This window comes from Eschrichtius robustus, chromosome 14 (genome assembly GCF_028021215.1).
Source record: "Eschrichtius robustus isolate mEscRob2 chromosome 14, mEscRob2.pri, whole genome shotgun sequence".
Classification (NCBI taxonomy): Eukaryota; Metazoa; Chordata; class Mammalia; order Artiodactyla; family Eschrichtiidae; genus Eschrichtius; species Eschrichtius robustus.
The window spans coordinates 1782635-1796019 of NC_090837.1; the positions used below are offsets into that span (position 1 = coordinate 1782635).

Here is a 13385-nt window from a genome sequence, read left to right on the forward strand (position 1 = left end):
ACGGAAGCTCAGGGTTCCCAGATCACCTCACCTTTCAAAAGAACTCTATAATTTTATGCAAAAGCTCTCCATTTTTAAGTATTGGCAAATCATTCATTTTTTTTCTCCAACACTGTGCAGACCAAAGAAGAGATCCTTCAGGGCTGGATTGGATTATGACCGCCACCTCCATCTTGAACCAACACACCTGACTCCTGTCACTGCAGAGACAAACTCCACACTTTCAATTCATTTCAACTGTCCTTGCTGTGGCTACGGGGTGTGTGCGTGTGTGTGCGTGCACATACCTCTAAACTATTTGACCGTTTCCACAAAGAAACTAGCCATTACAGGTGGTTGGTCACTTGTCCTGTAAACCCTTTTACTAAATGAAGTCAGAAGTCAGAGGCAGAAGCAACCCTCCTCTGTCAGGAAGTCATGGCAGGATGGAAGGAGAAGGTCATGCTTGAGTTGGGCTCACCAAGAAGAAAATGGAGAGGAGAGGACATTCCTGCTGAGAGCCCAGCCAGAGCAAAGGCATCCAGGTGAGGAGGAGCGCGGCACGAACAGCGAGGCTGCCCACAGGTGGGACACAGGACATCGCTGGCGACCACGGGGAGTTCCCTGCGAGGCCACACCCATCGGGAGGCGGCGGCTGTGCCTCCTCTCTCCACATTGCCCCCGTGAGCCTCTCTGGGCTCCGCAGGAAAGCCAGGGGGGCACATAATTTACCTCCACTACGTCCCCCAGATAAACCACGTTAGCCAGCTCAAAGCACAAAATAAAATGTCTGTCTGCTCCCTGCACCATGGGGACTGTGAAAATTAAATCTATCACAAGAAAACTAGACACAAGTAGTAGGTCCCTTATGCTGGATTAATGCTTTATAGCAGATGCAAGAATGCCAGGTGTCAATTACTCTGGCAGGAAGCAGGGTCTCCTGTGCTCTGGGGCTCCTCCTCAGGGTGGGCAAGAAGGAAGTTAAACAAAGTCAAGTCAATGGGGAGGTGACTCCCAGGATGAAGGACCACCATAACGAGTGAAAGTTAGCTTTAAAAAAACACAACCACTTAAAGTCTCTACAAATTTTCTTAAGGGCATGCAGCAAATTAAGAAAAATGTATTCAAGAAAACCTACTAAGTCTGGGTAAAACTGACACGCTGGGACACCTGGGCTACAACCTGCTCCACTCCAGGCAGCTGTGGCCAACAAGACAGGCTCCCTCCCCCGGGACCCAGTCCAGAGCCACAATATCTCCCTGGGGCAGGCTGCCTGCATTTCTCATTCTCCCCAGCACCACGGGGCAGAAACTCTATTCCAGGTAAGAGCAGAAACTCTATTCCAGGCAAGAGCGACCGAGAGATCAGAATTCCTTTCCTCCCTCCAACCACAACCCATAGGGTACAGGGTCCATCCCAGGCGTGACTGGCTGAGAACACAGGGCCCCGACTGCCCTCGCCCCAGGGCACCCATACACCTCCCCTGCCACCTCCCCTGCCTGGTGCCCTGCATTAAAGGCCTAGAGGCCACCTCCCCTGCCTGGTGCCCTGCATTAAAGCCGGGGTGTCAATTCAAGAGAAGCAGGCCACTGTCCCCGCACCGGCTCCAGAGCAGTGCCTCTGGGATTTTTCCCAGGGAGGAGGGAAGCCGACCATTAGAACAGAGAACTCCAAAGCACTCCCCATGGAAACTGACTTTTTTGAAAAAGAGTGTGGGGAAGTTCAACCCTAAGAGCACCTGGCCTCTTAGAGGTGTTTCACATGAAGATGAACTCACAATCCACCTCTGCCCCACCTGCCCCATCCCATCCCCACCTACCCCATCCGATCCCATAGTAGTAGCGGTGCTTGCTGTCCTCTGATCCGAAGACCTTGATCACCATGCTGTAGAGATGCAGCCCTTCCACCAGCATCCACGCAAAGGCGCTCAGGAAGAAGTAGTGCAGAAGCATGGCCAGCACCTGGCACGGGGTCTAGGATCAAAGCAATGGCACAGAGGAGAAGCTCTCTCGGGGTGTGAGCAGTGGAAGCTTGCTGTTGTCCCAACCTCCCTGCACCGATTTTCTGGGGGAGCCTTCTAAACACGTGGCCTCACTTTCTTCCTGGGGAGTGACGTCTCGCCTTTCCCAGCTGAGTGATCTGAGTGGGGCACGTGACTCAGGCAGTAGCCAATCACTGCACCACACCCCCTCCCAGGTACAGTGATTGGTTCATGAGAGGGCAGGGACTCGGTCCGGCCAATCAGCGTAAACATCCCCATCCCTGCACCAGGATTGGCTCAGGGGTGGGCACGTGACTGGCCGGGTTGCCGGGCGTGGGCTCCGGGGTGGGCGGAGGCGCCGGTGAGCAGCTCTCCCTCCTTCCTTCGGACCCAAGGACGGGAGCCCGGAGCTGTGGAAGCCACTCCGGCCCGGAGGGGAGGGCTGCAGAGCGGAGCGCATGAAGGGAAGGGAGTTGAGGGGCAGAGAGAGCGCAGCCTGTGACGTGGCTGAGACCTCCAGACTCAGGAATTTTCAGTTCTCCGTTTCAAGGTGTTGGTTACCTACCTGGAGCCGAAAGGCGTGAGTGACACGGCCGCTTCACGGGACTTTACTCTCAGCAGGTGTACTGAACAGAGGTGCACGAACTACCTGTAATGTCTGCTCCTTCTGGCTGCCCGGGGCACTAATATCCCACCTGCCTTCTCTGTGACAAGCAGGCAACGGCAGCGGCCTGCTCAGCACTGCGTGCGCCTCTCCCCTGTTCAAGGCGGCAACGGTCTGCTGGTCCCTCTTGCTCCTAGCGTCTTGGCCACAACTCCAAGCCCAGCCATGTGGGCTCAGATTCACCCCGGAGCCTCAGTCAGAGATCCCCCCACCCATGCTCTCTCTGTGAATCCACCGCCACCCATCCCTAAGCTCGGATACGAGGGCCAGGGAACCAGGAGCCTGGGGAAGGAAACAAATATGGAAACCAAGAACAACCATCTCTATGGGGGCTCCATGTCCTGTCCTCCCAAGGCCCCCTGATCAGTTGATTCTCAGGGACGAAATAAAAGGAACAAGTTACTGAAATGCTGTGCTTCCAGTCATCAGGATCTGTTGAAGTTAGATACAAATATGGGACACATCTGTTATTTTTGTAGTCCCAGCACCGGTGGCCCTGCGTCTTCTAGGACCAGCTGCCCGTTTCACGTGGGGAGCGGCCCCTCCCCACACAGAGACTGGCCACCACAGTCACCTGTCCTGTCTGCCACAGAGGTGATCCAATGGACGGATCACTCAGAGCCCTGCCTGGGATTTTAGACACACAGGAGATTCTCCCGGTCCCTGGGGCCACCATCTGGATGATGGACACCTGGACCACTTCCCCTCCTGCTGCCATCCCACAGTGGGCACTCACCCCTCACAGTGTGGCTTGGACAGGCAGCCTCAGCCATCACCTGAAAACCTGATGGAAATAGGAATTCCAGGGCCTGCTGAACCCACAGCTGTGTTTCAAGAAAACCCCGCGTGATGATACACAGTGGAGCTTGAAAAGCACCGAGCAGGAGAGAATGAGGCTGGTGCAGGCCTCATCTGTCCACGGCGCAGCCGGGAGCTCCTCAGATGCTTGGCTGAACCCCTAAACCTGTGAGCAGAGGAGGGCGGAGCTCGCCTTAGGCAGCAGCCCCAGGACAGGCAGGCGGGCTGAGGACCCCGCTGGGCAGTGAGGACAAGACGCTCTGCTGACCCTCACTTCGTGGGATAAAGAGTTCATCTTCCATTAGCCAATCGTGATCGCGCCCCAGGACCACTGACTTAAACTGCTCGGTCCCCCTTCCTTCCTGGTGCAGAGCAAGCACATCTCTGCTTCTTCTTCCCTTCAACCAGGCTTATGACCCACATCACCCAAGCCTGGGTCAATCTGGTCTCAGCATTTCACTTTCTGAGAGATCTAAGGCTTCCTAGGTCCCCGGAGAACCGCCCGCCTGATACAAAGGGCAGAGAAAAGGTGGGTCTGGGTCTTCACGGTCCCTTTGCAGAGACCGCTGGCCCTTGGCAGGCAGAGGGGATGCGGCTGTGTGTATGGTCAGAGCAGTGATAGACGGCAGTGTCTGCAGCAAGACCGCGGGAGGCCAGGACCTGGTCAGTACTTACCAGGTCACCCTGGGTAAGTGGCTGCAACTCCCTCGTGCCTCAACCTGGCATCTATAGCAGGCGGGTTACGACGGCACCACCTCGTGGGCTTGTTATGAGGACTAACTGAGTGGGTCTAGGTAAGCCCTCAGCACGGCGCCCAGCACGCAGTCAGGGCCGTAAGTGTCGTCACTACCGAGACTGAGGCTGAGCGGGGAAGCCACTCATGCCTGTCATCTTCCCTGTCTCTGCCAGAGGAAACATAGCCTGGCTATCCGGTGGTCTGAGTTCTGAACTAAGCCAGCAGGAGAAGGTGCCAGCCCTGGTGACAGTCGGGGGAGGAGGGCATGGGAGGGAGGCCCGCTGTGGACCCCGCAGGACCGAGGGGGCGCACTCACCGTGCCCGGCTCGAAGTGGAAGCTGATGAGCAACAGGACCTGGGCCACCAGGATGGCACAGGACAGGTTGGCGTGGATGTGGTAGCGCTGGTTCCGGATCGTGCTGACCGAGCTGTGGGCAGAGAGGCAGGGGTGAGGCCACCGAAGAGGGCCTGATAAGCCCGCCCAGATGCTGCCACTCCCAGCTGTGAACCCTCGATGGCTCCCTATCACTCTCGGAAACGACCCAGCTCCTTCCACAGGCCCTGCAGGGCCTGATCCTTGCCCGACTCAGCTCTTCCCTTTCCCTGCTCACAGACCCCCTTTTCTTGGGGGTTCTCCAAGACCCCCAGCCCGCTCCAGCCTCGGGGCCTTTGCACCAGCCGTTCCTCTGCAGTGAAGTCCCTTCCCAGGTCTCCCCTTAAGAGAGAACTTCCCGAGCCTGAAGGAGCCCCACTTCCTCTCTGAACTGCTCTCAGGGCTCGGACGGCTGTGAAGATGTGTCTTCAGCCTTTGCATCCTCACTCGTTGTCTGCCCCCCCACCCCCGGCCAGGTGTGGTTTTATCTGTCTTGGGCGCAGCGGCGTCCTCAGAGCTGACTACGCCTGGGTGGGGTGGGCTTGCTGAGCAAATAGCTGAGGAACGAGGAACGTCCTGAGCGTAACGCTGGGGTCCCTCCTCCAAACCCGCGCCGGTCTCCTCTCACCCGGCTCGGATCCCTCCAGAAGCTCCCGTGTCCAGGGTGTACCCCTGCCCCCCACCCCCCAGGGCGCCGGGTCCCCAGTGGGCAGCAGTGGGGACGGGGGGAGCCGGGGAGTGGGGACGGGGGGAGCCGGGGAGTGGGGACGGGGGAGCCGGGGAAGCTGACAGCCTCCCCTGCTGATGTTGCCGCAGCCCCCCGACCAGCCAAACCTGGGAACCCCCAGGAGGAAGCCCAGGGGTGGAGGAAGAGGGGCGGATAAACTCCCCAGGAGGAAGCCCAGGGGTGGAGGAAGAGGGGCGGATAAACTCCCCAGGAGGAAGCCCAGGGGTGGAGGAAGAGGGGCGGATAAACTCCCCAGGAGGAAGCCCAGGGGTGGAGGAAGAGGAGCGGATAAACCCCCGAGCATCCCCGGAGCGCGGGCCCGGCCAGGTGTGGGGAAAACGCCCTTCTCTGAGGCCCAGCAGCTCGGAGGGGAGCGTGCAAGCAGCCCCCAGTCAGCTGTCCGCCCAGACTCACGGCTCTCGTCTTATTTTTCTGTCCCGGTTCAGAAAGGGCCACGGAGGGACTGAGCTGCCGGCCTCCTCTTGGGGGGCTGCAGGGGTGCCCTCAATCTCTGACCAGACGAGGCTTCAGCCGGCAGGGAGGCAGGGGCCCCCCAGTGTTCCCACCCCCGGGGCCTCCTGCAGCCCAGCCCCACAAAGCTCTGGCTGTTTTGATATCATCTTGGGGGGGGGGTCCTCAGTTCTGGCTCTCCCCTGGCCAGAGGACAGAAAGCCTTGTGGGCCGGGGACCTTTCCAGAGCCTTCCAGGTTAGCTGAAGCCGGGTGCCCTCCAATTCCACGGCACCTCCTCTCCCCTCGCTCTTTCCCAGCGCCCAGAGCCCCCTCCCTGCGCCCCAGATTTCAGAACAAAAGGTAATCGAGGAACAGCCGTCCAGCTGTCACACACCGTGTGCAGACTCTAATAGGGGCCGGCATTTGCCACCTGCCGAGCGCAAGTGCCAGAGGGAAATCGAAGTGGGCAGGGGTGGCACTGACATTTGCACAAAGCCGCCCAACCCCCTGGGCCCCGGGGGAGAGCAGAAGATGACTCACGACAGCACGGCGAAGGTGACGAGCGTGATGGTCAGGCAGAGCACGGACAGCGAGCAGCCGATGTAGCTGACGGACGAGAGCGCCACCTGGTGTCCGCGCGTGAGCTGCGCGGGAAGCAGAGCGGAGGCAGTCAGCCGCCGCCGGGTCCAGGCCCTAGAGGGGGACTGGCCCCGTGGCTAATGTGGCCCGAGCCTGATCGGGGGGCTTCAGGCTGGAAGGGGTCCCAGGGCTAATGCACAGCTGAGCACGAGGCGGCCACTGGACCGTCCAGGGTTGGCCACTGGACCGCCAGTGCCTGCCTCTCCCCCTGATGCCCTGGTGTTGCCACCCAGAGGGCCAGTCCTTTGGCGTTGGCCCTTGGTTCTGCGCATTTCAGCCGCTCCAAATGGCTCCACCCATCACTCAGGTCCCTCCACCCGCCCCGCCCCTGCGCTGCTACTGCATCCCCTCCCTTCCCCCACTGCTCCCCGCGCAGGCGGCCCGCCTGCCCCGTGCCTCTGTGCCCGGCATGTAGGGTTCTCGTAAGAGCCTGACCCATAGGCCCCGGTGCAAGTCCCAGCTGACGACCTAGGAATGAATTTTCATATGTGAAGTGCTCGGAGCAATGTAAGAGTTGGCTGGTATCCCTGATGCCCAGTAGAGCATAAACGTAGGCGGTAAGTCAAGTGGATGCAAAGCCACAAAGGACGGGGACAGAAACGACAGCTCACCTAACAGCACAACCCCGAACTCCAGGAGCTGGCCTCTCGAGGTCACATACATTTGACCCTGGGATCCAAGAATCTCCGTGCTCCCTAAGCCACAGGCCTAGGAGACCAGCATCCCGGGAGCTTCCCGCTCCTCCGTCAGCGTCAAAGACCCAGCCTGGAGCTCGCTCTGCATTTGTGTCCAGCGCCAGACATCAAGGTCCCTCCAGCCTTGGCCAGGACACCTGGGGACCTTGGCCTCCAGCTAAACTGCTTTCTTCCCTGTTCACCGGGACTTAATTGGGAACAATAGGAGGCAACTCTGAGGTACGGAAAAGGGCTGTTGTCCAGGACGAGGGGCCCAGGAGGCCCCACCAGGAAACGTAAGTGGGTCACAGGGAACAATTTGGGAGCCAGCCGGTCGGTTCCCGAGAACTGATAACTTAACGAGGGGTCAAGAAACACTTTCAGTCCCTGGCTGAATCCCTGGAAGGGGAGGCAGAAGCCTGGACCCAGCAGCCCTGGACATGGGGGCGGGAGGGCCCTCATGAGTAACCCCTGTCTATGCAGGAAAACAAGCTTCCTAGACAGGAGGGGCCACCAGTGCGTTCCTGCAGCGGCCTTCTCGGCAACATCCCAAGATCTGGACCCTAAAGTTCTCCATCTGCAGATAGAGAGGCCAAGCGGTGTTCTGAGCCATCACAAATCTGTGGAAGGCAAATGGAAATACATTCCTAGAGCCACTTTCCTGCACTGTATTGCTTAACACTAATTCCTGAGCGATGCTGTCACTGGTCTTCTGTGAAACGATGTTTCTGGTTTTAGATAAGTTTCGGAAAAGCCGCACTCTCTATCTGCCTTTAAAGACTTTTGGTGAATACAAGCAACTTAAGGCTTCTGAGACTCCTTCGGGTAAATATATAGATAGAGAGAGCTATGTTAAACTTGGCATTTCTCAAACTCTTTGGGGGAGGGGAAGAGAGTACCTCTTTGGAAGTGCCGTTACTTCAAGCGATACTTTTCAGAAACGGAGAACTAAAACCAGGTGAGGGGGGCTTCCCTGGTGGCGCAGTGGTTGAGAGTCTGTCTGCCAATGCGGGGGACACGGGTTCGAGCCCTGGTCTGGGAAGATCCCACATGCCGCGGAGCGACTAGGCCCGTGAGCCACAACTACTGAGCCTGCGCGTCTGGAGCCTGTGCTCCGCAACAAGAGAGGCCGCGATAGTGAGAGGCCTGTGCACCGCGATGAAGAGTGGCCCCCGCTTGCCACAACTAGAGAGGGCCCTCGCACAGGAGCGAAGACCCAACACAGCCATAAATAAAATAAATAAATAAAATTTAAAAAAAAAATAGTATGTGACTACTCTTTAAAAAAAAAAAACAAAAAACAAACCAGGTGAGGAATCACTAGCATTATACCAACTATGTCACCTTTCTTTGCTGTCTCATAAGACAGTTGGAAAGTCCTGTCCCACCATCACAATGATCTCTGCCTAGAGGTGGAGGGAAGTATCAGTTACCAGAGTTTATTGGCATCACAGACCACCAACTGTTCTTGGAAACTAAGGTCCACCTCTGCAGCACTCACCTAATTGAAATTAAATTACCAATGGAAATGACAGCAAATGAAGGATAGCAACATGTCAGCATCCAAGAGCTAGCCTGGCCCCCGTGACACCTTCACCCCATTGCCACTGGGACGTCCCGTTCCTAGGCTGGCCCTGAGCACAAGCTCTCCGCACGAGTCCTCGCACCCCGAAGCCGCAGCTCTTCCCACCCCCGTTCATCGCTGTACTGCCCAAACATCTCACATCCCCCCGGTGGGATGCGTCCCACTCTGGTACTACTGTCACGTTTCACGGGAGAGTCTTCTTACTCCCAGAGAGATGGTGAGCTCTTCAAGGCCAGAGATCACGTTCCTGAAACTTCCACCGTCTCATCAACCACAGCTCTGAGAACAGCAGGGTACTACTGAGAATGATGGTTTTCCACAGGTATTTGCTGAAGGTTTTAGGGTAGAAAGAGCCCTCAAGTCTACTCCCCTGACTCCCGCACTGATTCACCATAAGAGATGTATTTAATCTACATCACTGTTTGCATACCTCTTAGGTAATAAACCTTTACCTCCTCCACTCACAGAGCTAGGGAGCTTCCAGTAGGCTCACGTGAGAGTTCACTGCACAATGTAGAAGCTTCCAGGCATGAGGGCTGTACCTGGCCAGCCAGACTAGCTGAAATCTTTTCCTGTTTTCTGCACACACACTCGGCCTAGAGCTTCTGATAAATGGGAGTCCAGCCCTAGCCTCAGACCCACACCTACCCAACCCTGTACCATATGCCTTCCAACCCCACCATCAGTCAACGCCACCATCAACCAACCCTATTATCAACCAATTCAACCATCAACCAACCCTATTATCAACCAATTCAACCATCAACCAATCTCACCATCAACGAACCCCACCAATCAACCAACTCTTCATCACAACTTTTACCAAACCCAACCAAAGCCAGCCTCAAGCCAGGCACGATAGGGAACACTTAAAAAATGAGATATGGCCCCTCGCTTGCTAACATCCTGGCCAGCCCGTCTTGAAATGGTTATACAGAACATAAGGCAAACTAGATTGGAAGATCATATTTTCCATGGCACTTGAATTATAAAGTGAGGCCATAAGGTAAAAATTAGAGGTGATCAAAAGGACCCTTGAAAACCCCTAAGATCCCCCATAAACTGGAGTATCCACAGTCTGTGCAGGTAACCTCATATATCATTCCTTCTGTACAGTGGTCTGAATAGCACTGAGGCAGACCAAAGGAGGGACCAGGAGGAACTTGCCTGCAGAAGTCGGGGTCTTCAGACCTTTCTGGTTTAAAACAGCTGTCAAATCTACAGAGCAGAATGGTGTGTGTGTTGGTGGGGGACAATCTGAGAGACCCTGACTGCCTGAAGAGTTTACTTCCCTCTCTCTGTTTATATGAGCTTTATAACTTTAACACAAGTTCAGCCCACTGGTTAGTCTGTGTATTAAGTGAACTTGCATCCTGTGTTAAACACGGCTCCACTGTAACCTGCAGACAGCCTGTGCCTTGTGAGGTTGGATGGGCGGGGGTGTGGGCTTCACACAGGCCCCGACACACGGCAGGAAGTGGACGGAGAGGACGGGAGAGGGTCTCCCGGCCTGGAAGCAGCGTGTGCTCTAAGTGGTGAGGTCCGCCGAGACGAGAGTTGTCTGTCTTGCTCATGTCGGGATCCCCAGCATCTAACAGAGGACTGGCAAACTCCAGATGCTCCAGAGGTGAAGCAAAGATCAGAATGCCTGTCTGGGGTAGTGGAGCATTCACAGAAGAGTGGATGGCCAAGAGGGGAAGAGCAGAGCTGCCTTTATTGGGCACCTGCTGCATACAGGCACTGAACCCGCAGAGCAGCCTGCGGGCATCCTGGTCATCACGATGAGGAAACGTGACTGCCCAGCGCTGCACAGCTGGCAAGACAGTGCTGACCCCAGAAGGCCTGGGCCCCCCTCTGCATCAAGCACGTATTAAGCACCCACTGTGTGCCAAGCCTGGGGCTTGCACTGCGGTGGGGAAAGCAGACAGTGAACAAAGGCATAAACAGATAAATACATGAGTGAGGAAATAAAGATGCTAGTTCTGAGACTGGCCAGGCTGTGATGGACACAGAGGCCGTGGTGAGGTGATCGGTGGGGGACGGGGAGGGGGGCCCAGACCTGAGTCACGCTGGGTCCTCCCTCTCCCCTCAGAGCCCACCCTCACCCAGTCCTGTGGGTGCCTCAGCTGACATGTAGCCACGCATCTCTCTTTCTCCCCAGCTTCCAAGCCTCTGCCTTAACCTCCTCCATGCCCTGGACCCCCTCACCGCTCCCCATTTCAGCCAAGTCGCCACTCAGCACACATGGCTCCCAGCTTACCCGCCTCCTGGGCACCCCTGCACCTAGAATGAAATCCACATCCTTCCCAGGGTCTCCAAGGCCCCCGAGTGATCAGCCCTGCCTGCACCTCTGCCTCACCACCTTAGTCGCTCTGTCAGGAGGGTCCACACCTCCGGAAAGATTCAGCAGAGGGGACTGAACATAGGAAGTAGGTGTAAAAGGGTGGGAAACCCTGAAAAAGGAGATGGTGGTGAGGGTCCCAGAGGACAGCCGCAGCAAGAGGCTCTGCCCTCGTAGGGTGGGGAGGACAATGGGAAGGGGAGATGTGAGCAGAGCTGGGGCCACTGGCAGAGCTGAAAACACAACAGGCCTGTCCCATGAGCTGAGGTCGGCGGCGGAGGCGGGGTACGGCAGGAGCAGGGACCACGGAGGTGACACAGGCAGCGTCAGGAGCCTCTGAGCGACAGCAGAGGTGTATCACTTCGTGCCTGGCTCTCACTGGCTGGACTTGGCAGGAACCAGTTGTCAAGGGAACCTGCGGCCGAGCAGAGCGGAGGACAAGTGGGGACACGTCTGAGCGCATGCAGCCCGCTCGCTGGATCAGCCCGGGTGCAGATGCTCTCAGCCCCTCGCTGCCCCTGGACCCTGTGTTCCGTTTCCTCTGCTTCTGCCACCCCACCCCCAGCTCTCCGCCAGGCCGGCTCCGTCCTGCCTCTGCTCTCCTGGATCCTGCTGGGATCCAGGTGGAGCCTGCCCTCCGCGGGGCGGCTGAGCCACGCGCCTTCCTTCAGCCCCTGGGCAGCTGGGGGTGTGGCGACAGTCCCTGGGCTTAACAAGCTGCAGGTTCTGCCGGCCACACCCGCTGCACTGAGTCCAGACGGCAGATGAATCTCACATTCCAGGGGTGGAAATAAGCCCACAGCCCCAAGGACAGGCAGAGATGAGCTTCTGTCCAAAGGTCATCGGTACCAGACCGTCGGCGCCTGGTCTGGTACCCACAGCCCTGCAGTGGTGCATCGGGTGGGATTTCTCCCCGCGGGATGCATGAGGACTTGGCTCCGATGTCTTTCAAAAGATGTCAGTGACTTGCCTTCCTCAGGCTAGTTACCTCATCAAAGGAGCCAGCGGGGGCGAGGACAGAGCCCCTTCACCCCCTTGTTACCCAGACCAGGCTCCTGGGGATGCCTCACCATCTCCCGTCAGCCACACAGCTTGTGTGCCGGTCTGGGGCCGGCTAGGAAAACAGTAACCGCTTCGGCCTCTCAAAGATTTGGAGACTTAATTCAGGGCAGTGTTCACAAAGGGGAGAGGGGAACAGAGATGTGAGGGGGATGATGGCGCGACCCAGGCATCAATTAGTCACAGCAGGAAGCCACCCGCTTGGCCCATGGTCACCTGGGGAAGCCAGGGCCACGGGCTGGAGGAGCTGCCCAGCGGGAGGCTGCAAAGACAAGGCCAGGAAAGCCGCCTGAGGCTCGCGAGAGAGGATGGGCACGGGGCCTCACTGCCTTCCCCTCCCACCTCCTACCAGAGCCCCAAGGGGCAGGGACCTAGGAAGCCAGCCAGCAGTGGTCAGCCCTGCGATGCAGAGCCCAGCAGGGGAAGGGGTGGGTCTGAGAGCAAAGGCCCGGGACCTGGACAAGACTGGGGTCCTGGGGAAAGGATCTCTCCTGCATCCAGCTCCTTGGTGGGAGCCGCGGAGCCGCCGGCCCTGCCCCTGAGGCTGCCGGCCCCCAAGACACTAACCGGAAGCTGTGTGACCTCCAGCTTTATACATGGGGGTGGGACGGGGGTAACGCGACACTGAGACTGCAAGGCGCATACAGCCTCTGTTGGGGGAGGCGTGTGGACAAGGGGAGGACATGGACCCAAGACACCCGTCACCCCAACACTCTCTGCACGGAGGCGGGGCTGGAGCAGACACCACCCGCCCCCCCATAAATGGTGGCTTCAAGCATCTATGAAAAGCTAAAGCCTCGCACTGCTCGACCCCGCACGTCCACTGTGGTGAGTTCTACAGACGCGCTCACAGTGAAGGGAAGGGAGTCTGCACACAGATATTTATTGTTCGCAGCAGCCAAAGACTGCCGTCACCTGATGTTGATCCACAGAGGAATCACGGGGTGGGCGGGGGGAGGCACGCAGTGGTGAAAATGAGTGAGGTAGGTCCGCGCAGACAGGGATGGACCAGTCACCAGGATACGTCTTTCAGAAGCACACAACAGTCTTTACAGCACGCAACCCTGTGTTGAAGGAACAGGGGGTGACACGGAGACTGTCTCTGAGGTGACAGAGCCAGCCGCTGCTCCAGGCAGGGCCCTGGGAAACCCGGGATGGAGGGGGGAGCCGGCACGCTCAACCCTGCCTTCTGTGTTGTTGCATTTTTTCCACGTGCTGTAGCATCTTTACAGCAAACGCACCCCAAGGAACTGGCCCTGGCTTCACCTCAGTCCCGCAAGGAGCCCTTGGGCTCCTGTAGGGCTCCTCACCCCTGACACAGGGGGTGGCAGCTTATCAGAGATGGTTCCCCTTTGCCCCTTTTTCCACCACGATGCG

The 13385-nt window shown here is 57.6% G+C and overlaps 1 protein-coding gene across 2 annotated transcripts in view; it reads right to left on the reverse strand.

Annotated features, from left to right (window-relative positions):
• ADGRD1 (adhesion G protein-coupled receptor D1) overlaps window positions 1–13385 on the reverse strand; it is a 144872-nt gene that overhangs the window by 23636 nt on the left and 107851 nt on the right. For both annotated transcript variants that reach the window (XM_068563324.1, XM_068563323.1), the window contains 3 exons: window positions 6251–6354; window positions 4475–4586; window positions 1799–1952 (listed from right to left, as the gene is read on the reverse strand). In XM_068563324.1, coding sequence (XP_068419425.1) covers window positions 1799–1952; window positions 4475–4586; window positions 6251–6354 — 370 coding nt within the window. The remainder of the gene's footprint in view (window positions 1–1798; window positions 1953–4474; window positions 4587–6250; window positions 6355–13385) is intronic.